General features: G+C 41.0%; 1 protein-coding gene across 3 annotated transcripts in view; it reads left to right on the forward strand.

Moving 5' to 3' along the window:
- LOC118359824 (endothelial cell-selective adhesion molecule-like) overlaps positions 1 to 24,875 on the forward strand; it is a 77,643-nt gene that overhangs the window by 33,270 nt on the left and 19,498 nt on the right. The window contains exons 1-2 of one of the 3 annotated variants that reach the window (XM_052519845.1): positions 21,718 to 22,725; positions 24,530 to 24,675. In XM_052519845.1, coding sequence (XP_052375805.1) covers positions 22,680 to 22,725; positions 24,530 to 24,675 — 192 coding nt within the window. In that variant the 5' untranslated portion in view covers positions 21,718 to 22,679. Of the gene's footprint in view, positions 1 to 560; positions 1,354 to 21,717; positions 22,726 to 24,529; positions 24,676 to 24,875 lie in introns of those variants that run through there. The other 2 variants (XR_004820766.2, XM_035738660.2) reach the window with 2 other exon arrangements.

Here is a 24,875-nt window from a genome sequence, read left to right on the forward strand (position 1 = left end):
AAATAGTGGTGATCCTAACTGACCTAAGACAGGGAATTTTTACTGGGATTAAATGTCAGGAATTGTGAAACTGACTCGGTGTAGTTGGCTAAGGTGTATGTAAACGTCTGACTTCAACTGTATATGCATACACAAAGTCCCCTCTGAGTAGTAAGGGATAGTGAAACTACAGCACACTGTACAGTAGCTTTTGTTTTATGTACGTGTGCACTCTGCTGTAACATTACCCTCATATGACCCTGGGTCAAGTGATTTGATTGTGTTCCAGGTGTGTGGGGGGTCTGTCATCACACCGGTTTAAAAAAAGCTTCTAACCATCAGGCAGCTGAATAGCCACCTCTTGGCAGCTATCTGCTCCCCTGCCCCCTGGACTTCCTACCCCCACCCCAATGGACATTTATCATTGTTACTGTCACAAATATGTATTTATTAATGTTTTTGTTTCATTCACTTCTTGTTTTGACCTGCACTATTGTAGCACAGCAATTAAGAATGTCACTATACTCTGCAATTACATCTGTGACCCTGTTCATGTGACTAATAAACTCCTCTCTCCTCAGTGGTGGCCTATTGACCTGTAAATCCCATGTGCCCGTGTCTCTACAGCTCTGGAGTTGGATGGACAGATGGCTGAGTGTCAATGGCTGCCTACCCAGTACACCTGCAGCATATTCAGTGCCAATTGTAGAGAGGGATATTAGCTGTTTGAACACATGTTATGATAATATCCTCTTATAGGCTATAGATAAAATTTTCTATATCAGATAGGTAGGCAATGCTGTTGCTTTATTCTTCTCGGTTGTTGGTCTTGTCGACAACTTGCAATCTTGTCTCTAAATGTAAAATATGAGCATAGCGAAGTTCTTTGATTCTTACATCCTGAGGATGTTTGCTTTTCTGTGTACATTTTTGTTGTGCAAAGTACATGTTTCAAAAAATGATATATACATATCTATATGGTAATTTTATAGCTTGTCAGCATGCATATGAATGCGAACATTAATTTGTTTCTTGGGTGGCTGCATCTCATCTCCTGACAGAACTAAGTTTTGTCTCCAATCCTTGGCTGACACTGTTATAGCACAGCATGTTGATCGATTAAACCACTGCTAATGTGGCACTTTCCCCTTCTGGTATCATATGGTAAAGTTTTGAATGTGGTCCTACCTATTTGTACCCGCCCTTACAGAAATGCCTCATGATTTCACATTTGGAAAATGACACAATTTCACATGTGTTTTTGGGACACTGCATGTGACCAGGTTTTCAAAAGTATAGTTTCATGTCACATGTTATCACATTAACTTCACATAAGAGCATGTGAACAGAATAAAGTGTTTTTAGAAAGCGTGACATTCATGTGTTTATTTCTAAGGGCACAGCTGCGATCTTCGGCAGTTTGTAGAGAAAGATTCAAAAATACTTAACAATTTTCACTGTCATTTAGTACTACAGTGGTGAAATAGAATGTGTTGCACGCATTTGAAATAGTTTAGACTAGTGAAGCAATTTCCACACAGAAACCCCTTTGAATCAAGTCTGACGGTGATGTGATTTTCAGGATTTTTTCCCCCAATTTTTTTCTGTCATAGTTGAAGTGTACCTATGATGAAAATTACATGCCTTTCATCTTTTTAAGTGGGAGAACTTGCACAATTGGTGGCTGACTAAATACTTTTTTTGCCAGACTTTGTGTGTGTATATGTATATATGTATGTGTATATATATATATATATATATATATATATATATATATATATATAGGGACACATTCTATTGGTTACAAGAATTTTGTATAATTTAAATTGAAAAATGTAATGTTTTGAATCCGATGTTTTGCGTGTCAATTCATAAACACTGTGCCATGTAATGGGTACATCGAACATCTCCAACTATTTTGCAATTTATATGGCACAGCTGCCAATTCTTTTGGTCCTTAAATGTAGTTGGTATATTTTAATTTATCATAATTTTCTTTAACAATTTATGGTATTTTAATTTAGGGCCGACAGACAAGTTGCTTACTTTTTCCCCTTTCTACTTGCCTCTTCCATTTTTGTGGTAATGCTGCAATTAGTTGGTTGTAATTTTGGGTAGAGCAGACATTTCCATATGTCTGTTAGCTGCATGTGTGACACAATTCCACCAGTCCTATTTATATTATTTACAAAAAACAATACCTTTAAAAAGAAAAAATCAATTAGTATACTTGAGTCTTTGTTCTGTCTTTTTTTCAGGTGGATTAAAATGCAATTGCAACCAACTTTCTCAGGCTTGTTTAAAAAATAACGATATTTTGGAGATTTCGTTTACAACTGCTCACTTTTGGTTGTTTTAAAATCTGAATAAAGGGAAAAAGGCCATTCTTGAACATGGGGTGAGACATTCTTACTAATTTACTAGAGAACATTTCAGATTTAAGTGTGACTGATGCCTTTAGTGACAGGTCTAATGCTTTAATATTTAATTTCTGCCCTCAGAATTCAGATTTGTAATATAAATAGGCCCTTTTAATTTTGTTTGGCTTGCCATTCCAAATAAAATTGAATATATGACGAGTTAATTAGGGTGATTTAAAAAAGAATTTTTAAATCTCACAAATAGACAAGATCTTGCTACCATGGAAAGGAAAATACCTATCTATTTTTGTTAACTTTACATCAAAATGTATTGGAGTGAGAATTTCTTTCTTTCGGGACTTGTATACAGAGTATGTCCACATCCCTGTCAGACCATTTTTATTGGTAAACTACACGGTAATGTAAAAGTTGCATTTTTTTTAGTGATCCATTTATATTAAATAGTACACTTATTATTTGGTTTTAATCCAGAGAGGTTTGCAAAATATCTAGATCCTCTGAGGCTGTGGAGGGATTCTACTTGTGGTTTTTAGAAGAACATGAATCATCAGCGTACGATGACACCTTTGTTTTTAAGCCTCGGATTTATAATCCCTTAACATTATTGTTGGATCTAATTTAACATTTTGTGGCACTAATACATAGATATTCTGATAGTGGACAACCTTGTTTTACTCCTCTTGACAGTTCAAAACTTTCTGAGATTTAGCCATTATTTACTATTTTACATCTAGGGTTATAACTTCAACCCATTTATTAAGAGATTCTCAAATGAAATATTCTAGGCATTTATATATAAACTCCAGTCGTACTTTATGAAAACCAGGCCCCTGTTTCCCCAATTTATTTCATAGTATTCTATTGTTTCCAGTACTTGTCTTATATTATCTCCAGCTGCATGTGTGATTAATTGATTTTAAAACATGTGTTTTTGTAAATTATATAAATATGACTGGTGGAATTGTATCATCCCATGTAAAAAAAAATATATAAAAATGTAAAATCGGATGAATAATATCTGACAAATGGGACTGGATCTTTTTATATATATATATATATCACACTGCTCCAAAAAATAAAGAGAACACTAAAATAACTCATCCTAGATCTGAATGAAATATTCTTATTAAATACTTTTTTCTTAAATTAATTTGACAAAATCACACTATCAATGGAAATCAAATGTATCAACCCATGGAGGTCTGGATTTGGAGTCTCACTCAAAATTAAAGTGGAAAACCACACTACAGGCTGATCCAACTTTGATGTAATGTCCTTAAAACAAGTCAAAATGAGGCTCTGTAGTGTGTGGCCTCCACGTGCCTGTATGACCTCCCTACAATGCCTGGGCATGCTCCTGATGAGGTGGCGGATGGTCTCCTGAGGGATCTCCTCCCAGACCTGGACTAAAGCATCCGCCAACTCCTGGACAGTCTGTGGTGCAACGTGGCATTGGTGGATGGAGCGAGACATGATGTCGCAGATGTGCTCAATTGGATTCAGGTCTGGGGAACGGGCGGGCCAGTCCATAGCATCAATGCCTTCCTCTTGCAGGAACTGCTGACACACTCCAGCCACATGAGGTCTAGTATTGTCTTGCATTAGGAGGAACCCAGGGCCAACCGCACCAGCATATGCTCTCACAAGGGGTCTGAGGATCTCGGTACCTAATGGCTGTCAGGCTACCTCTGGCGAGCACATGGAGGGCTGTGCGGCCCCCAAAGAAATGCCACCCCACACCATGACTGACCCACCACCAAACCGGTCATGCTGGAGGATGTTGCAGGCAGCAGAACGTTCTCCACGGCGTCTCCAGACTCTGTCACGTCTGTCACATGTGCTCAGAGTGAACCTGCTTTCATCTGTGAAGAGCACAGGGCGCCAGTGGCGAATTTGCCAATCTTGGTGTTCTCTGGCAAATGCCAAACGTCCTGCACGGTGTTGGGCTGTAAGCACAACCCCCACCTGTGGACGTCGGGCCCTCATACCACCCTCACGGAGTCTGTTTCGGACCGTTTGAGCAGACACATGCACATTTGTGGCCTGCTGGAGGTCATTTTGCAGGCCTCTGGCAGTGCTCCTCCTTGCACAAAGGCGGAGGTAGCGGTCCTGCTGCTGGGTTGTTGCCCTCCTACGGCCTCCTCCACGTCTCCTGATGTACTGGCCTGTCTCCTGGTAGCGCCTCCATGCTCTGGACACTACGCTGACAGACACAGCAAACCTTCTTTCCACAGCTCGCATTGATGTGCCATCCAGGATGAGCTGCACTACCTGAGCCACTTGTGTGGGTTGTAGACTCCGTCTCATGCTACCACTAGAGTGAAAGCACCGCCAGCATTCAAAAGTGACCAAAACATCAGCCAGGAAGCATAGGAACTGAGAAGTGGTCTGTGGTTATCACCTGCAGACCCACTCCTTTATTGGGGGTGTCTTGCTAATTGCCTATAATTTCCACCTGTTGTCTATTCCATTTGCACAACAGCATGTGCAATTTGTCAATCAGTGTTGCTTCCTAAGTGGACAGTTTGATTTCACAAAAGTGTGATTGACTTGGAGTTACTTGTTGTTTAAGTGTTCCCTTTTTTTTTGAGCAGTGTATTTTATACCCTCCTTCTCATTTAGCCAGGTACTAATTGTCTTTTCTTATTATCTGCTAAGCCATTACAATTATAACTGGCTATACTTATTTCACCACTTAACATAATGAGCCACAAGTTTTTATTCTATTTATCAAAATATGTTTGTAAATGTACCATTAAAAAGTAATATGATGATTGAGTGTCTGTGGCTGTACCATGATATTTGCATTGCTACTAAGTAAACCTCCAATTGGACCCCACAATTCCACCTGCTAAAACCCCTCATCCCCAGTTGGGTTGTCATCACAATGCCCGGCAGACCGATCCCATAGCCCCGGAGAGACTGGGACCCATTCTTTGAAAAGAGCACACAGCGCCACCCACAGAACAGAAGCAGATCAACCGCCAAATGCATTTCCATCGCTCTCACCTAGATTTGTAATAGATATTTTAATGGCTATATATATATATATATATATAGCCATTAAAATATCTATCTTTTTCCATAATTAGCTATTCATATTTGTAGTAATATATGCAAAGGATTTTTACCTCTCGCCATTACCAAAAATACATTATGGCAAGAAATTATTATATTAGCAAACAATTATTGTGAGTCATCCTATATTGTCCCTAACATCTTTACTCCAACAGTTGTGGGACACACACACTCATACACACTCAACCCCTTTCCCCCACAACAACCATAGATTCTCAACAGTTGCACCATCCCAGATCCCAACTCAAGAAAGGTCTTGATTTATGAATGCAAATACAGTTGCAGCTGTATGAGAAGGCCTGCAAAACTGAGCAAAAAAATGTGGAGATTTGATTAACCATTGTCACATCCTAGATGATGATCTTTCCCCTGAAACAACCACAACATGGTCCCCCATATTGACCATATTCCCAAGCATCTCCGTGCAGTCAGACCTTTGATTTTGTTAACCTAGCCCCAGTTAGACAGTGTGAGACCCAAGAGGCTTTAAAAGCCTGTCTCTGTTCATCTATTGTGACAGGGTGTGGTAACAAAACATTTGAATCCATTTAGGCTGTGACATAATCTATACAGATTACACTCCTCTCACCACAAGGATTTACAGCCCCTCCCTAAATTTAGTTTGAAAGGCTATTGGGGATTATTTTCCGTCTCGTTTGTTTACCTCCTTGATTTAACTGATAATATGCAGTCATGGGCTGTGCCTATGTGCATACAACATACTGTGACTTTATCATGCACCTTTGTAAAATAATATGCTAATTTATTATATCAAACATCAAGTGCAGGATTAGACCTCACTTCAATTTTCGATATTGAATTATCCCCAGTGCCATTTACATGTAAAGTGACCCCTATGGATTCTTGGGTGAGCGCTGGTTTCTCCAATGAAATGTATAATCAGTGAGTGACAGTCCTTGGTGATGTCCCTCCTTACCAACCCCATTGATTATCCCTCCTCCACAGTACGTTCCTAGAGATTGACAGACTGAGCAAAGGTCCTCTTAAATCTTTTGATTTAACGTTCTTATCACATATTCCATTGATCTATAATTAGGACCTCGCCATGTTTGTTTATTTCAATATTAAACACTACAAAACAAATACAAAACGGTGCTTTGAAAACTGCCTGGGAACAGAGTAGCAGCAGCAGTCTGGGGTTCTGAGGCTGCAGGGCTCAGGTGGGGCCCATGACTGACAAAGAATGTCCAGTGTTTTCTAAGTACTAGGCTAAGGGCTGTGTTATGTCTCTCAGCACTGGCTAAACTCCACTGTGGGGTACACATGGACACACATATTTGGTTGTGTTTGTCTACTGGATTTGAGTTCTGGCTTGGCATTGATCTTGCTGTGTGTGTGTGTGCGTGCGTGTGCGTACGCTGGCTTGGCACTGACCATGGTGCAGGGCCACCTGAGCCCTGGTCCTAGGGTTTTGCTGCATCCCAGATAACAATTCTAGGGAGAGAGAATGTTTTTGATGTTTACGTGTCCAGTTTTCCATTAGAATCTTCCCCTAACTATCAATGTTGGCAAAAAAAACATTTGATAGCCTTTTTAGCATATGTCGGTGATGAAGGTAGAACATTCCCTTCATGTCAAGCAGAACTAATCGTGAAGGTGGTTGCCATGTTCTCAGAATATACAATATTAATGTTCTAGAAGTGATTTATGGGACATTGCAGGAACATTCATGTGTCCCAGTTTTCTGAGGGATAGGAGAATATTCCATCAACGTCACATCAACCATACACAGAACATGGTTGCCATGTTCTCAGAATATACAATATTAATGTTCTAGACACGTTACATGGGAAGGTTGCAAGAACATTTCTGTGATTCAGTTGTCATGAAGTCACCTGATGATCCCATAGAAATGTTCTCCCACACAAAAAATGTCTTTACACCTTGTTACTGTTGCCAAGCCCATCAAGACCTTGATTGGTGAACCACACATCCATTCACAGCTCTTTTTTTGTCTGTTGGCAATGTTAGGGATATTCAGACACAGTACTTCTAGCATAGTGTTTTCAACTGACATATTTGACACACTTTGAGATACCGGATTACATTATGCATGTTCATTTATACAGTCATTATTATTCACCATGTCGTCACCTGGGATTTGAACTCACAACCTCTTAGTTCACACCATTCAGATATTCCTGCTATGCCACCATGTCTGTCAGGTATCAGTTAATTTGACTATTCTCTCATTGATTTAATTGAGTTATTTAAACAATTTAAGGGCTTTCTTTATAGTTGTATAATGTTGGTGGGGCATATTAACCTATTTTAGTAATACTCTGGAATCACTACGATCAATATTAAGAAAATTACAGTAAAAACTGTTAAATCCCCTTGGATTGTTGAGGAATGGAAAAATTGTATGGTTGAGAGGAATGAGGCAAAAGGTATGGCATATAAGTCTGGCAGCCCAACTGATTAGCAAACATACTGCAAATTTAAGAAATCATGTTACTAAACTAAAAGAAATAAACTATACTATGAAACAAAAATAAATCATATAAAGAATGATAGTAAAAACCTTTTGGAGCAACTTAAATTACATTTTGGGATAAAAGGTTAACTCGGCTCCATCATTCATTGAATCAGATGGCTCATTCATCACAAAACCCACTGATTTTGCCAACGACTTGAATGACCTTTTCATTGGCAAAATAAGCAAACTTAGGTATGACATGCCAACAACAAATGCTGACACTACACATACAAGTATATCTGACCAAATTATGAAAGACAATTGTACTTTTGAGTTCTGTAAAGTCAGTGTGGAAGAGGTGGAACAATTATTGTTGTCTATCAACAATGACAAGCCACCGGGTTCTGACAATCTGCATCTAAAATTTACTGAGGATAATAGCAGATGATATTGCCACATCTTCAATTTAAGCCTACTAGAAAGTGTGAGCCCTCAGGCCTGGAGGGAAGCTAAAGTCTTTCTGCTATCCAAGAATAGTAGAGCCCCATTTACTGACTCAAATAGCCAACCAATTAGCCTGTTACCAACCCTTAGTATACTTCTGGAAAAAATTGTGTTTGACCAGATACAATGTTATTTCACGGTAAACAAATTGACAACAGACTTTCAGCACACTTATAGGGAAGAACACTCAACAAGCACAGCACTTAGCCAATCGTCAGTCACTTGTGTGAGAGAAATTGATACAATTATTGTGGGGGCTGTCTTGTTAGACTTCAGTGCAGCTTTTGACATTTTTGATCATAGTCTGCTGCTGGAAAAACCTATGTGTTATTGCTTGTCTAACAGAACAAAGAGAGTGTTCATTAATGGAAGCCTCTCAAACAAAAACCAGGTAGAATCAGGAATTCCCCAGGGTACCTGTTTAGGTCCCTTACTTTTTAAAATCTTTAATACTATGACATGCCACTGGCATTGAGTAAAGCCAGTGTGTCTATCTATGTCTGTGGATGACTCAACACTATACACGTCAGCTACTACAACAACTGAAATGACTGCAGCACTTAACAAAGAGCTGCAGTTAGTTTCAGGAATGGGTAGAAAGGAATAAGTTAGTCCTAAGTATTTCCAAAACTAAAAGCAAGCACTGTATTTGGGACAAATCATTCACTAAACCCTAAACCTTAACTACATCTCGTGATGTGGAAATTGAGCAAGTTGAGGTGACTAAACTGCTTGGAGCAGCCCTGGATTGTAAACTGTCATGGTCAAAACACATTGATACAACAGTAGCTAAGATGGGGAGAACTCTGTCCATAATAAAGCACTGTTCTGCCTTAACAACACTATCAACAAGGCAAGTCCTACAGGCCCTAGTTTTGTCACACCTAGACTACTGTTCAGTAGTGTGGTAAGATGGCACAAGGAGGGATTAAGGAAAATTGCAGTTGGCTCAGAACAGAGCAGCACGGCTGGCCCTTAAAAGTACATGGAGCTAACATTAATGATATGCATGTCAATCTCTCATGGTTCAAAGTGGAAGAGATTGACTTCATCACTACTTGTTTTTGTAAGAGGTGTTGACAAGCTGAATGTACCAAGCTGTCTGTTTGTGAATGTTTGTGAGCGTGATGTTTGTGAGCGTGATCACAGTCTTCTGGAACAGGTGGTGCTCTGATACATGTTTCCGTGTTATTTCCTGTTTTGATGGTTCATCGGAGGGCATAGGGGGATTTCTTATAAGCTTCCGGGTTAGTCTCGCCCCTTGAAAGCGGTAGCTCTAGCTTTTAGCTCAGTGCAGATGTTGCCTGTAATCCATGGCTTCTGGTTGGGGTATGTGAGGACGATGTCATCGATGCACTTATTGGTGAAGCAAATGACTGATGTGGTGTACTCCTCAATGCCATCGGAGGAATCCTGGAACATATTCCAGTCTGTGCTAGCAAGACAGTCCTGTAGTTTAGCATCTGCTTCATCTGAACACTTTTTCTATTTATTGAGTCACTGGTGCATCCTGCTTTAATTTTTGCTTGTGAAGCAGGAGTCAGGAGGATAGAGTTATGGTCAGATTTGCCAAATGGAGGGCGAGGGAGAGTGTTGTATGCATCTCTGTGTGTTGAGTAAAGGTGGTCCAGAGTTTTTTTATTTTTTATGTATTATTATTATTTTTTCTGGTTGCATATTTAACATGTTGATAGAAATGAGGTAAAACTGATTTGAGTCCCCGGCTACTAGGACTCCGGATTTGAGTCCCCGGCTACTAGGAGCGCTGCCTTTGGGAGAGCGTTTTTCTGTTTGCTTATAGCGGAATACAGCTCATTCAGTGCGGTCTTAGTGCCAGCATCAGTCTGTGGTGGTATGTAGACAGCTACAAAAACACAGATGAAAATTCTATAGGTGGATAGTGTAGTCTACAGCTTATCATTAGATACTCTACATCAGGCGAGCAAAAGACTACCTTAGATATTGTGCACCAGCTGTTATTTACAAAATACATGGTCCATCGCCCCTTGTCTTACCATACGCCTCTGTCCTGCCGATAGTGTTTATCCAGCCAGCTGTATGTTGGTAATGTCGTCGTTCAGCCAGAACTCAGTGAAGCATAAGATATTACAGTTTTGAATGTCCCTTTGGTAGATTAATCTTCCACATAGGTCATTGATTTATTTGACAAAGATTGCACGTTTGCTAGCAGAATGGAAGGAAGTGGGGGTTTATTCGATCGCCTACGGATTCTCAGATGGCTGCCCGCCCTCTTGCCACTTTTTCTCTGCCTTTTCTTCACGCAAATTACAGAGATCTGGGCCTGTTCCCGGGGAAGCAATATATCATTTGTCGGGCTCGTCGGACTTGTTAATGGAAAAAGGATTCTGCCGGTCCGTGGTGGGTAATCTGATAACCAGAAGTTATTTCAAATCAAGGTTTATTTGTCATGTGCGCCAAATACAACACGTGTAGACCATACAGTGAAATGCTTATTTCAGGCTCTAACCAATAGTGCAAAAAAGGTATCAGTAGCGAGGCTATATACAGTCGAGAGGCTATAACAGTAGCGAGGCTACATACAGACACAGGTTAGTCAGACTGATTGAGGTAGTATGTACGTGTAGATATGGTTAAAGTGATTGCGCATATCAGATGAACAGAGAGTAGCAGTGGCGTAAAGAGGGGTTGCTGGGTGGTGGATCACAATGCAGATAGCCCGGTTAGCCAATGTGCGGGAGCACTGGATGGTCGGGCTAATTGAGGTAGTATGTACATATGTACATGAATGTATATGATAAACAGAGTAGCAGCATTGTAAAAGAGGGGTTGGGGGGTGGCACACAATGCAAATAGTCCAGGTTGTCATTTGATTACCTGTTCAGGAGTCTTATGGCTTGGGGGTAAAAACTGTTGAGAAGCATTTTTGTCCTTGACTTGGCACTCCGGTACCGCTTGCCATGCGGCAGTACAGAGAGCAGTCTATGACTGGGGTGACTGGGGTCTTTGACAATTTTTAGGGCCTTCCTCTGACACCGCCTGGTGTAGAGGTCCTGGATGGCAGGCAGCTTAGCCATCATGGGCTTAGCTTAGCCCCATGTACTGGGCCATATTTTCAATCATAAGAGACTGTAGCAGCAGCGTTATGTACAAAATAAGTTATAAACAACGCAAAGAAAAAAAACAAAAAAACACAATTGGTTAGGAATACGTAAAACGATAGCCTTGTTCTCCGGCACCATCTTATTTAGGAATCAAGTTTAGATGTTTCTACAAGGATGATCAATGGAAACAGGATGCACCTGAGCTCAATTTCAAGTATCACAGTAAAGGGTCTGAATACTTATTAAAGTTTAAAGTATTTGTTATTTTATATTTTATCTGAAAAAAAATGCTTTGTCATTATTGGCGTATTGTGTGTAGACTTGATAGATTTAATTTGATCAATGTTAGAATAAGGCTGTAACGTAACAAAATGTGGAAAAAGTCAAGGGGTCTTAATACTTTCCATACGCACTGTATATATATATTTTTTTTTAAAGCCTTGTTTCATGCTAACAGAATTCATGCTGTAGGCTATCGTTTCCAATAGGCCATTGTAACGACGAAACTCAAAGAAAAATATCAGCCGTGTTATTACCCCGCTTAACATTTTCCTTGTGGAAATACTTCAAGTGTTTTTTTGTTAATCGAGGAGAAAGAACATTTTAGTCAAATGCAAACTCTGCAATGGCAGCATTGATCTCTTCGTCCAGAAACACCACAACAAACCTGAAAAAGCATCTGAAGGTCCTGCACAAAAGCCCAAAGCTAGTAGCCAAAGTTCCAGAAATGCGTGAACGAGGAGAAATCTATACACATTATGATGATAAACAAAGATTCATAAATTATATTTACAAGTGTCCTAACCATATAATCAATCAAAATGTCTGAAATTCAATTCAAAACAGTAATAGTGACAGTTATATATATTTCTTAGAAAGAAATTGTAGGGTGACTACTCTAGCGGATCTTGAACCCAGGCCACCAACACCAAATGCCCTAACCACTGTCCCAATAAGGGTTCTCTAGGGCAGGGCTCTCCAACCCTGTTCCTGGAGAACTACGGTCCTGTAGGTTTTCGCTCAAAGCCTAATCTAGCGCACCTGATTCTAATAATTAGCTGGTTGACAAGCTGAATCAGGTTACTTATATCTTGTGTTGGAGTGAAAATCTACAGGAGGGTAGATCTCCAGGAACATGGTTGGAGAGGCCTGCTCTAGGGCATGTGGTTATTGGGCCAGTATAGTTAGGCCCTGTCCAGAAGAATCCCTAAACCCTCCTCCCTAGGCACTTGTGTAGATCTGAAACAACTTGATAGGGGTGAGCAATAGGGTGAATGCACTTTGAAGTAAATACTGCATCAGCTCTGTTAAAAGTAAACTTAATAAAATATTGGATTGTTCATAATGATTCAAGAAAGTCATTAAGACAGGTTAATATGCCCAACCAATATGATACAACTATACAAAAAGCCTTTCCTTCAATTGCTGAAATAAGTAAATACAATCAATGATAAGTCAGATTAATTTGATTTACTTATTTAAGGGTTCTGTTTTAATTTTACTCAATCACTATGATGAATAAAATATTTGAGTGTACTTTTAACAGAGCTGAGATTTCGGAATCCAGGTGAAATCAGTCACTGACATTGACATAATGGCGTAGCAGGAAATTTGAGTACTGTGAACCAATAGGGCAGGGAGTGAGATCAAGTCCCAGGTAAAGTTGTCTTGTATATGTCTGTATCACTTTTGCACATCTGGATTTGGGGATATCCTTCCTTGCAGATTTTCTCAAGCTCTCGTAAGTTCGATGGGGAGCACTGGTGAACAGCGATCTTCAAATCTTTACACAGATTTTCAATGCGAGTCAAGTCTTGGCTTTGGCTGGGCCACTCAAGGACTTTCACATTCTTGTTCTGAAGCTATTCCAGAGTTGCTTGGGGTCATGGTCCTGGTGGAACGTAAATCTTCACCCCAGTCTAAGGTAGTTTGCACTCTGTAGCAGGTTCTCTTCAAAGATTTGCATGTATTTGGCTCCCTTCAATGTTCCCTCTATCCTTACCAGTCTTCCAGTTCCTCCCGCTGAAAGCATCTCCATAGCATGATGCTGCCACCACCACCATGCTTCACGGTAGGATCTTGTTAGACGGGTAATGAGCTGTGCTTGGTTTTCTCCAGACATAGCGCTTTGCATTCAGACCAAAGAGTTTTTGTCTCGTCAAACCACAGAATATTTTGAATTATGCTCTAAGTCTTTCAAGTGCCTTTTTGCAAACTCAAGGCGTGTTGTCATGTGCCTTTTTCTCAGGAGCAGCTTCCGTCTGGCCACTCTCTCATTAAGCCCAGATTGATGAAATGCTGTGGAGACTGATGTCTTTCTGGCAGGTTCTTCCATCTCAGCCAAGGAACTCTGTAGTTTTGTCAGAGGTAATTGGGTTATTGTTCACCTCCCTAACCAAGGTCCTTCTTGCCCGGTTGCTCAGTTTGGTTGGATGGCCAGCTCTCGTCCATATTCTTTTTCAATTTCCCAATGAACACTCAATAAATTATTTTATACCCTTCCCCAGATACATATGCCTCATCACAATTCTAACACAAAGATATAGGGACAGTTCCTTGAAATTCATGGTATAGTTTCTGCTCTGACATGCAATGTCAACTGTGGGACCTTATAAAGACAGGTGTGTTTCTTTCTAAATCATTACCAAATAATTGGATTGGCCACAGGTGGACTCGAATTTGTTGTGACATCTCAAGGATGACCAAAGAAAATTGGATGCACCTGAGCTCAATTTTGAGTGTCATAGCAAAGGGGTGTGAATACTTATGTAAATGAGGTATTTTGTATTTCATTTTCAATACTCAAAAAACATGTTTTCACGTTGTCATTAGGGGGTATTGTGTGTAATGGGTGAGAATTATTTTTTGAAATCCATTTTGAATTCAGGTTGTAACAAAACAAAATGTGGAATAAGTCAAGGGGTGTGAATACTTTCTGAAGTCAATGTAAGTTGAAAACACTATGTCAAAAGCACTGTGTTTGTGTACATTAATGGAATGCTCTCTTGGAAACATTCCTTGCACATCACAGAAACATTCTTATGAAAACGTTAAGTTAATGACCAAATGAGACTCTTTAAAGTTGTGGGAACGATTGTTGTTAGCTGGGATGCCTGTCTCTTCAGGACTTTCATCACAGTCTTTTATCTAAATAGCATTAAATCATCATCTCTCACCATGATTCACATACACTCAAACCACTCCTCAAACCATTCCTCAACCCACACTCTATCTATCCTCACTCAAACGCCACCACAATATTGGTCTTTATCTCTATCGGTGATGTGAGATGTTTACCATGTATCTAATGAGGACTGCCTTGTTCGACTTGTTTAAACCTCAAAACAATTGAGACATGGACTGTTTATGTGTGCCATTCAGAGGGTGAAAGGGCAAGACACAAGATTGAAGTGCCTTTGAACGGCATGTGGTAGTAGGTGCTGGGTTTTTCACGCTCAACAGTTTCCTGTGTGTATCAAGAATGGTCCTCCACCCAAAGGACCTCCAGCCGATTTGACACAACTGTTGAGTGAATGTGGGCCCGAATCCTTGAGGAACGCTTTTGAACCTTGTAGAGTCCATGCCCCGATTAATTGACTGTTCTGGGTGCAAAAAAGGGGAGGGGGGGGACTCAATATTAGGAAGGTGTTCCTAATGTTTGATATACTCAGTGTGTATAATCCCTAGTTTTCACAGTACAGTGTTAATTCTTTATGACCTCATTTCTGTGGACTGGAGACATGGAGTCTTGAACATGACTTGAGCTGCAGGGAACATGTATTCTTGTCAAACTGACACTGTCCTGAATTCTGATAGTAGCTTGTGCCCACATAGCCAATAGTAGTCCCTTACAGTAAACATATTGACCGTTGAGGCCTACTGTATTTGTGCAAAATACTGGAATATTTAGGTTAGAATTCCAAACAGAAGATCTGATACACACAGTTGGTGAAATTCCAGAAATAATCAATGAGGATCCTTCTAAAGTATCAGCTGAAGGTTTATTCCTTGGCCTGAAATTCTTAGTATTCACAATGCCATTCATATGGACAGGATTAACCATTAATACAAATCTATATGAATGTTTTTGTGGATTTAGCGTGTAGGTGGAACTCGGGACAATATTCCTGTGTTTAGATTTGCCATCCACCACCTCTCTAGGTTAAAGACTCATAAGCAAAGTAGATATTTGTCCTGCTGCCATAGGTCATGTTCTTGAGGTTCTGAAAGCCCTCTCTATTGTGTTCAAGGGCTGAAGGTACACACACCTCTCCATCTGGGGCAACATAGTCATCCAGAGGAAGCCATAACTCTATGGATGCAGCTGCCTGGCTGTTGGCCTTTTATTCCCGCTCCTACCTCCTGACCGTCTCCTCTCCTGCTGGTTTCCTGACCCACCCTGCCTGAACAATGGAGATGAAGCTAACGCTTACCGTCACTGAGGGGAAAGGTTGTTCCCTGGCAGATTCTGAGACGTTGTGGTGGGGTTTTGCTTCCCCATCAGCACACTAACCCCTTCAAAGGCAACATCTCTTTCATCTTCAAAGTTTCTGTAATATTGTAAAACATTGTGACATGCATGCAAATATCTAATGTTTTCTATGCTTGAGGCTTTCGAGTATTGCATGATGGGCCCTGTAATTCCTCTCAGATAAGAGCTCAGTGGAAATCTGAAATCAGATCACATCTTCTTAATTACAGGCCTGCATTAACCTGTGCTGTGCTCATCAGGGCTCCACGGTGCGATAGGCACGGACTCCCCCAGCCAGCACTGACTCTATCTGTCACTAGTCAGCCTGTCAGCGTGGCCCTCTCTCTTGGATATAAAAGGGCCAACCCGTGCCTCCCCCCCCCCCCGGCTACACTAATGACTTATAAATATCTCCTTCAGAGCCCAAGATGGTGGGCTGCCTGCTGCTCTGGTGGTGTAACAGTGCAGACCAGAGCCATTTAGGTCCACAGCCTTCCTTTCATGCCCTGCCATCATTCCTGCCAGAGAGAGCCAGACCCAGGCCAGTGTGAGCTGATAGATGATGGACAGCTGTTCTGATGAGGCCACTGATATGAGACAAGACTGCTGGGCGGTATACCGTATTTTATGATATACCGGTATTGATGCACGGACCGGTTTTGGTTTTTACTTTACCTTCTATAACGATATTTGAATGTTTGATTTGTTAAATGTGATACACCGTGTGTAACGTCCATTTGTATAGTTTACTTCGCTACTTGAGTAATCTCTCCCTGCTATCTCTCTGCGCTTTCCATACAGACCTAGCCCAGCCCACTCAAGGAGCGCATGTGTTGTTCCTCGACCACGAGACACTTGCGTTCGATCTGTATGGTCAATGCAGTACATGCAACAATGTTGATAACGATGCTGTTTTCACATTGCTTTTTAATATAAATCCACTTCCGTTCTATAATTACACTATCAGTTTGTGTTTCTTATATCTGCAAACAGCTAGTTTGTCTTTTCCTAGCAAGTTAGGCCTAAATCTTGTTAGCTGCTAATGCTAATCGCTAGCTAGAGAATAAATGTACTGAGTCAGCACAAAGCTGTGTTAACATAATTGCAAAAGGGTTTTCTAATGATCAATTAGCCTTTTAAAATGATAAACTTGGATTAGCTAACACAACGTGCCATTGGAACACAGGAGTGATGGTTGCTAATAATTTGCCTCTGTACGCCTATGTAGATATTCCATAAAAGATCTGCCATTTCCAGCTACAATATTAATTTACAACATGAACAATGTCTACACTGTAGTCTACACTGTATTTCTGATCAATTTGATGTTATTTTAATGGACAAAAAAACAATTATTTCAAAAACAAGGACATTTCTAAGTGACCCCAAACGTTTTAAATGTAGTGTACACTGATCAAAGCTTCAATATATCCATCCTTTTCCACCTCTGTGCTCAGTGTGTGCCTCCCTTTCCTCTCCTCTGTCTCATGTCTTTCTCAGCTGGGAGAGTGTGATAAATGTTCCATGTTAGTTGTCAAAGCTTCCAAGACTGTATGACAGTCCATTCAGCAATGAACACACAAAAAGGCATGCAGGCAGTCTGTTTCCAAGCAGAAATATTAATGGTAACAAAGATGAAAAGACAAAGCACTGAGCAAACAGGAGCAGGATCGTGCAAAGATTAGACACCCATGAACTGCACTGGGCCCTAGTCCAAACACAGTTCTGACTGTTGGACAGCCTCAGTCCTGTAGAGTGGAACAGACAAGTTACCCTCCAAAAGGCACCATAGTATAATTACCATCAATCAAAACTGACCTCTGTCTTCAGCCTACAGGATCTCTCTTGATATGTGAAGGATTACTGTCTACTGTTATTCATTACTGTCTTAATTCAAGCCCTATCCACTATGTTCTACAACTCACTCTCTCTTTATCAGTGTAAGTAGGTCATGGCTTATGGTTTATGACAGTGATCAATGGAGATATGAATATTAACTATAGTAGTGGTCATGATCTGGTCGTTAATGATGATGTAACGGTCAGGAGGTAATGGTCATTAGTGATGGAGGGGAAGCTCCTTTCCTTCACGTTGACTGGGCCTAACACTCTCTTATTTGGATTAGCCAAAATGCATTATTCAAGTCCAATCCATCTGCCTGTGTGTGTGTGTGTGTGTGTGTGTGTGTGTGTGTGTGGGGGGGTACTGTCCTAGTGCCACAGGCAGTGAGGCGATTTAGAGTGTTCGTTTTTCAGTCCAGTTTAGTGTTTAAAAGGACTGCTCTGATTGATGGCCCTCTATATTGAGTAGCCCAATGTGGTTTCATAGCTTCGTAGAGTCTCTGAAGACATAGAGGGCTATTTCGACATCAATCATGCATCTCCCCACATGGGCCAGCGGAATAATGTGTCCACTTTGGGGTGGCAAAGGTTTAATAGTCTTATCTTATTCGCCCCATTCTCATGAACAAGTTGATATGATACCCACTCCAAAAAAAGTTGCTTTCTATGTTTTTCACACCTGTATATGAATGGAAGTCTATGATCTAGCTTCTACCGTTCAAAAGTTAGAGCCAGATTTGTAGAATGAAAACAAAAACCATTGAATATTTGTCACACCATCGCAGCAGCTCAAAAGATTCAGGGTAGACCCAAAAGCCAGGTCCTGGTGAATCCCTGTAATGCTGTATTCCATTACCTTTTCCTCTCGTACAACCTCAATGCCTGTATCCCAACCTCGCCAATGTACACGGTTAAAGACATGAAAAATTGTGATCTAAAATCAGCTAAGCTGGTCAAATATGTTTTTCTCTCTGAAGTGCTCTTCCTTAAGGTTTTTTTCATTGATTCATGTATAATGTGATGAGAGAGAGACTAGGTGAGAGGGAGACAGACCATACCAGTAATGTATGTGGTGGAAAGAGAGGGAGTTAGAGCCCATGTTTGCATACAGAATCAATTTGAACACAGTCAAAACTTTAGAGGAATTAAAGCTCCTGTGTTGCGATGGCATACTCAAAATGGTTTAAAATAGCTTCAGAGATTACGCTAATGTAATCCAATTTAAAGGAGCCGCCTCCAAATATTTATTATTTAAGCACCATCTGTTTGAAGCCCCAGGGGTCAGCCACAAACAGTATATGCACAAAGTCTTCCACAAAGAGGGCTATCTCATTGTCCTACATCACTAACTGCCTCTGCACCATCCAGAACCCAACTCACTCCTCATATACCCTCCATATCCTCACTTTACCTTAATCCTCTTTTTACATAGCCAAACACAGGCTTAGCTTTGTGTACTGGGTACTGTGTCAGGACACGTTTTGTAACGAAGCCTCATATTTTCCCATCATTGAATGCCTCTCAGTCTGAGATGTACATCGGTCACGGCCCATTTGTAAACTGTAGCCCCCCCCTGCCACTCACTGTGCTGTCAGACAGTCTTTCCTAGTCATTGCCCTGTGAATCCTTCCCTCTCTCCTGTGAAGACCTTCAGCCCCTCCGGAGCGTGCCACTGCAACTTTCACCAGCAGCTTCAGATTAGTGGTTCATTTGAAGGCTGTCTCAGTCAGCACAGGAGAGATAGTGGGGGCTGTGCTGCAGCTTGAACACAGGACCCTCAGGAGATAAAGACTACGGTGAAACGAGAGATTATAGTGAAAGATAAGTGGTTCTGTTTAATGAGAGTTGGTTTATCTTCTGCCTGCGGCTGGAGGGTGGGCATGGTTGTGTGTTTCAGCTGGGGACTGGAATCATTTGATTGTCTTTATAAGCAGTTTGTATTTTTCAAGGAGCCTATGTTGTACTGGTGGTGTTTAAAACATAGGGAATATCCATTTGTTGTTTTTCATTGGGGATTTCAGATGTTAATCCTATATTTGAACATACTTGCATTGATATCATTTAATTGTTACCATGGATTATTATGGGTTATTGATCATCTAAAAATGGAGTCACTAAACATTTTGCCTGGCTACCCATCCACGTCGCTCCGGCCAAATGCCACGCCCACTAACGTTTCTTCTCCACCATGAGTCTGGATTTGATCTCCTCCCCGAAAACTCCTCCTCGAATGCGTACACATTCAAACTGTTTTGATTGATCCCTGAAACCTGTGGGTTTGGCCAGAGCCTGAACACACATAGGTAGAGCTTCGTTTCGGAAGTAGTCATTGGCTTTGGTACTCTAATTGATTAGACGATCCAATCACTGATGACTTGTTTTGTACAACTCCCCCTCATTTTGACTTCAGCAGAAAATGACTTCTATCATTGCAGTCTAGCGATAGGTGGAGCATTGGAATTAAATTCAGTATGAGTCATCAGGCTACTAAACATTGGCATTTGATTTTAAATGACTCCACTACATCCATGTGATTCTAGTCTGTTGCTTAGTTGGTGATTCTCATAAAGATTTGCTGCCCCCTCTAGGCTGCTCATGGTAAGTGACATATTCTCAGTGGGCTCTATTTTGAGCACCAGCTTGGTAGCCTCATTCGACCATCCTGATGGATCCTGACAGTTTTTGCTGAGATATTTTTTTCCATAGATTTTAGAACTCTCCAAAAAGGGCCACTATACTAATGTCTATCATACATTTTTGAGGAACAATGAGTTTAGTTGTATTTCAAAGGCAAGATGCATCTTTTTGTATTATTTTTAAACACCCAGATTGTCCATGTAAAAACATGGTAGTTATTAAACAATCCGGTTGACAGTGATGCCCCGCCTACATTGTGTTCCACAGTGGCAGCTTTTCAAGGGTTTATCTGTTGATAGATGTAGATTAATGATACCCATATCCACACCTTCCAGTGTGTCTCATCTGTCTGCAGCAAGACACAACCCAGATGAAGAGTGGAGACGGGGATTAGGGAAGATTTTCCTTCATTTAATAAACAATTGAATGGCACAGTTCGGAGGATAAACCTAGCCCAAGAAAACGCGGTAAGAATAGTCACGGAAATATGGGGCATTAAGGCGCAGTGTATCATTTAAAAGAACCATTCCCATTCATCATCATTCTAATCTACAACACAGTCCAATACTCCTTCGCATTAGGACACACTGTATTGTTATCCCCAAAAGTATGGAGGGCTTAGATTTAGCTGCACATAGTTGTATAGAATTTTTCCCATAGGTATGTATCACTCTAAATTACTTTTTTCAAAGTGACGCAATCCATCCTAATCCAATCACATCCTACATCCGTTTTCCCATAGTAGGAAGAGCAGTTATATATTCCTCATCTGCATCTATATACTCTTAGAAATGTCTTGGGGTTCCATGTAGAGTCCTCTGTGGAAATGGTTCTACATATAACACAAAAGGGTTCTACATGGAACCAAAACGGTTCTACATGGAACCAAAAATGGTTATTCAGAGTTATCCTATGGAGACAGCCAACCAAATAACATTTACATTACATTTACATTTAATTTAATTACTTATCCTATCCTAGGTATTCCTTAAAGAATAGATAGCCCCTTTTTGTTCTAAGAGTGTAGCACTGCTCTTTTCAAACACACTCAGACACAATAATTTCTCAGTAAAGATGATGCCCACATTGACTTCCAACTAATGGAATAGCCCACCCCCTCACCTTTAAATCTGCCATCTCAAGCAGAAAAATGATTTTCTATCCCAAACAGGATTAGCGAGACAAAGTGCAAGCCAAATCAGAAACAACAATCCAGGGTCTATTATGTTGTGGAATAACAGAATGGCTAATACAATGATGATGCTATTGAATCCACTTCAGTCAGTCTGACAGCATCAGCTGTGATTAGTGTTTTGGCAAGTTGGACTTTCATTGGCACAAGAGTAGATGTTGCATTTTCCATTGGCGCATTGGTTCTCATTCGCCCTTAGGAATTTCTGTGGAACAACAATCTCGAATAAACTTGTAAGTTCAATGCAAGTTCAAGTTCAGGACATTAATCAAGTAGTTTTATTTAGGCCTATCTGTTTCTGTTAGTATATGTTTTGAAAACCTATGCAGGCAAAGAAAAGTGATTGAGCTACAAATATGAGAATGAGAATCCAGTTATACCAACAGTCAGCACAGAGACAGTTGTCAAAGTGACCATGTGTTAGCCTACCTCCTCTGTGTCCAACCGAGCTGCTGTACTTGGGTCACGTGAAGCAAGAGTCAGGGTTGAAGGATTGAGCCAGGGATTGTTTAGGGATTAGTCAATAGGAGCTTCACGGCAGAAATTAAACAAGGGACACCATAGCAATGGGGTCACATGATACCAGGGGCAATAAGAAAGCATAGAGTCACTGCGACTATAATCCAAGAACAACATGCCAGCCCTGACGCCAGACAGATGCCCAGTTGCTCTCGCTCTCTCGCTCTCACTCCCACTCAATCACTCTCGCTCTCGTTCTCTCTCTAATTCACCCAGCTGAATACAGTTTCATTCCAGAAAGAACGTAACCGGTGTGCTGTCACAGCAGCTGTTGAGCAGCCCCTGGCCTCGCTAGATGTATGTGTGTGTACAGACTTGACCGTCTTGCTGAATGTGTGTGTGTTTGTGTTTATAGGGACTGGGGGTTAAGACCCTCCTCTTATAGGGCTAGTGTTTTTGCGGACTAGGGATTTGAGACCCTCATCACGTCACTCTGAGAGGGTTGTCTCTGTGTGTGTGTGTGTGTGTGTGTGGAGAGGGGTTATTCTGTGTGTGTGTGCGTGGGACCTAGCTCCAAGCTGGCGGAGGGCGAGGACTACGATTGCTGGGATCAGATGATCCATCTTCAGCTGACCAGCTCAGGGGACTGGCCGGCACCCTGTGAGTGAGCCTGCCCACCACCATACTCTAGTTCAATTTCTCCTCTTTTTCTCCTTCTCTTATCTCTCTCATTTCATTCTCATCCATTCATTGAATTCTCATTATCCGATCTCTCTCATTCCAACTTTCATGCTCCTCTACACCTTCATGTTATATTCTGCCTCTTCTTCCTCAACCTCTTTTCGATGCTTTGGTTGTAGGCTGCTGGATGATACTTTAGATTTTATTGCTCTGCCTTATGTCTTTATGATTATCCTAAGTGTAGTTATATGGGTTATTTCTTGGCATATAGTCTTGATATTTTGTAGGAGGAGATATGTATTAGACCTGGTCATTAAATGTGAACTAGTAAGCACTTAAGTCCTCAGACAGTTCAATCAACTAAATGCTTGAGATTTATTTTATGCATATCCAGATATTCCAATCATTTCTAATGCTTAACATTAGTGAATGTCTTTTTTATAAAGTTCAATTAATTCAAATGTTTGATTTTACCTTGTGTTTTTTATGGATATTCCAAATGGCTCAAACGCTCAAGGTAAAAGCTTTTGAATGCATTTTTTCTGAAAAGTGTCATTTTGTTTGAGGTTGTTGGCTAAATCATCAATATAACTGTTACAGTTCAAGTTTACTGCAAACAATTCAGGGTTGTCTGACCACATACAGTAGGAACAAACAGAACTCTGGTAACCAAGTACAACATCCCAAATGTGGGTAAATTATTGATTTGTGAGATCTGTTATCTCCATTTTGGTCTGTCAGAAACTTTGTGGAGCCGAGTCCCGCTGAATGTTGCCCAGGTTACGTAAAAGCTCTCAAACAGCTGTGGGGGATGACAGATCTTTATCCTATATTAATCAAGGCACTGTCATTATTCTGCTTTTGATCTCATTTTTCTAATGTGCTCCGTCTTCCCCTTCCATTGATCTCATCTGGGCTTTGCAGGTTTACATCTGGCCAGTGTTTGTAGTGTTAGGGGGATTACCAGTATCGGTGTTGAATTATGATGGGTGAATGCAAACAGATTGCAAGAGAGGGCTATGCAGATGTCAAGGAAGACCTGAATGGGCTTCAAGGCTTGGCCATTATGTGAAGCACGCTGTGACAAGTAGGGCTGGCATAATTACCGTATAACTGTGTAACCAACGGTTATGGATGAAGACCATCATGAAAATAAAATGTATTTTTATTGTGGAATGAACAGCTGACTGAAGACGGGATGGCCAGGCATTCGTGTGGTTGAGTCTGTCTCTGTTTTAACATGGACTCTACAATGTGATGAAACGTTTGTTGCACCTTGCTGAAAACAAGCAAGGTGTTGTAAGCAAACAAGTCATCAGTTGTCGAAGCAACGCCCTCCTCCTTGCAGCAGTAGCATCTGCAGTCAGGAGCATAGGAAAGAACAAAATGTGCGTCTTAAATTTTTATTTGTTCAAACTGTTAGTATGGTGACCACAGTTATTTGGCTGACCAATAGCCATCATCCAAAATTCCATGACCGTCACAGCCCTAGTGGCAATTGACATCATTCTTGTATATAAAACTGAACTGATTAGATTGGAAGAGTTTTTGTTGACTGCAATTCGCTCCCTACCCCTTCCTATAACCCTTCAATGTTGGCAGATCTGTGGAAGCAATATGGTGGAAGCTTCACAACTAAATTGCTTATCCCTATCCAGAGCCTTCATGCTAACACTGAAGAGTTAGCACGAAGGGGGTAGGGAGTGTATTGGAACCGGCTGTGCGTTGGTGCTGTGTCAGGTGAGTTTTAGTGACTGTGTCTCTGTGTGTTTGCTGTGTCAAGGTGACTCCCAGCGGGTGGAGATGCCCAGGAGAGAGATGGAGGTGGTGAAGGGTCAGATGGTGGTCCTGCAGGCCTGGTACAGCCCCACATCTGATATCGGCAGGAACAGTGTCATCTGGAACTTCATGGCCAACGACTCCAAGCAGGTATGTAAAGCCATCTCCTCTTCCTCAGACATCATGCATGGTTTCCACTAGAGGTCGACTGATTAATCAGCATGGCCGATTTTCGAGTTTTCATAACAATCGGTAATCTGCCTTTTTGGACACCGATTACATTGCAATCCACAAGGAAACTGTGTGGCAGGCTAACACGAGTGCAGCGTCAAAAGGACCTTGTTGCTGCA

Source organism: Oncorhynchus keta, chromosome 1, assembly GCF_023373465.1.
Source record: "Oncorhynchus keta strain PuntledgeMale-10-30-2019 chromosome 1, Oket_V2, whole genome shotgun sequence".
NCBI lineage: Eukaryota > Metazoa > Chordata > Actinopteri > Salmoniformes > Salmonidae > Oncorhynchus > Oncorhynchus keta.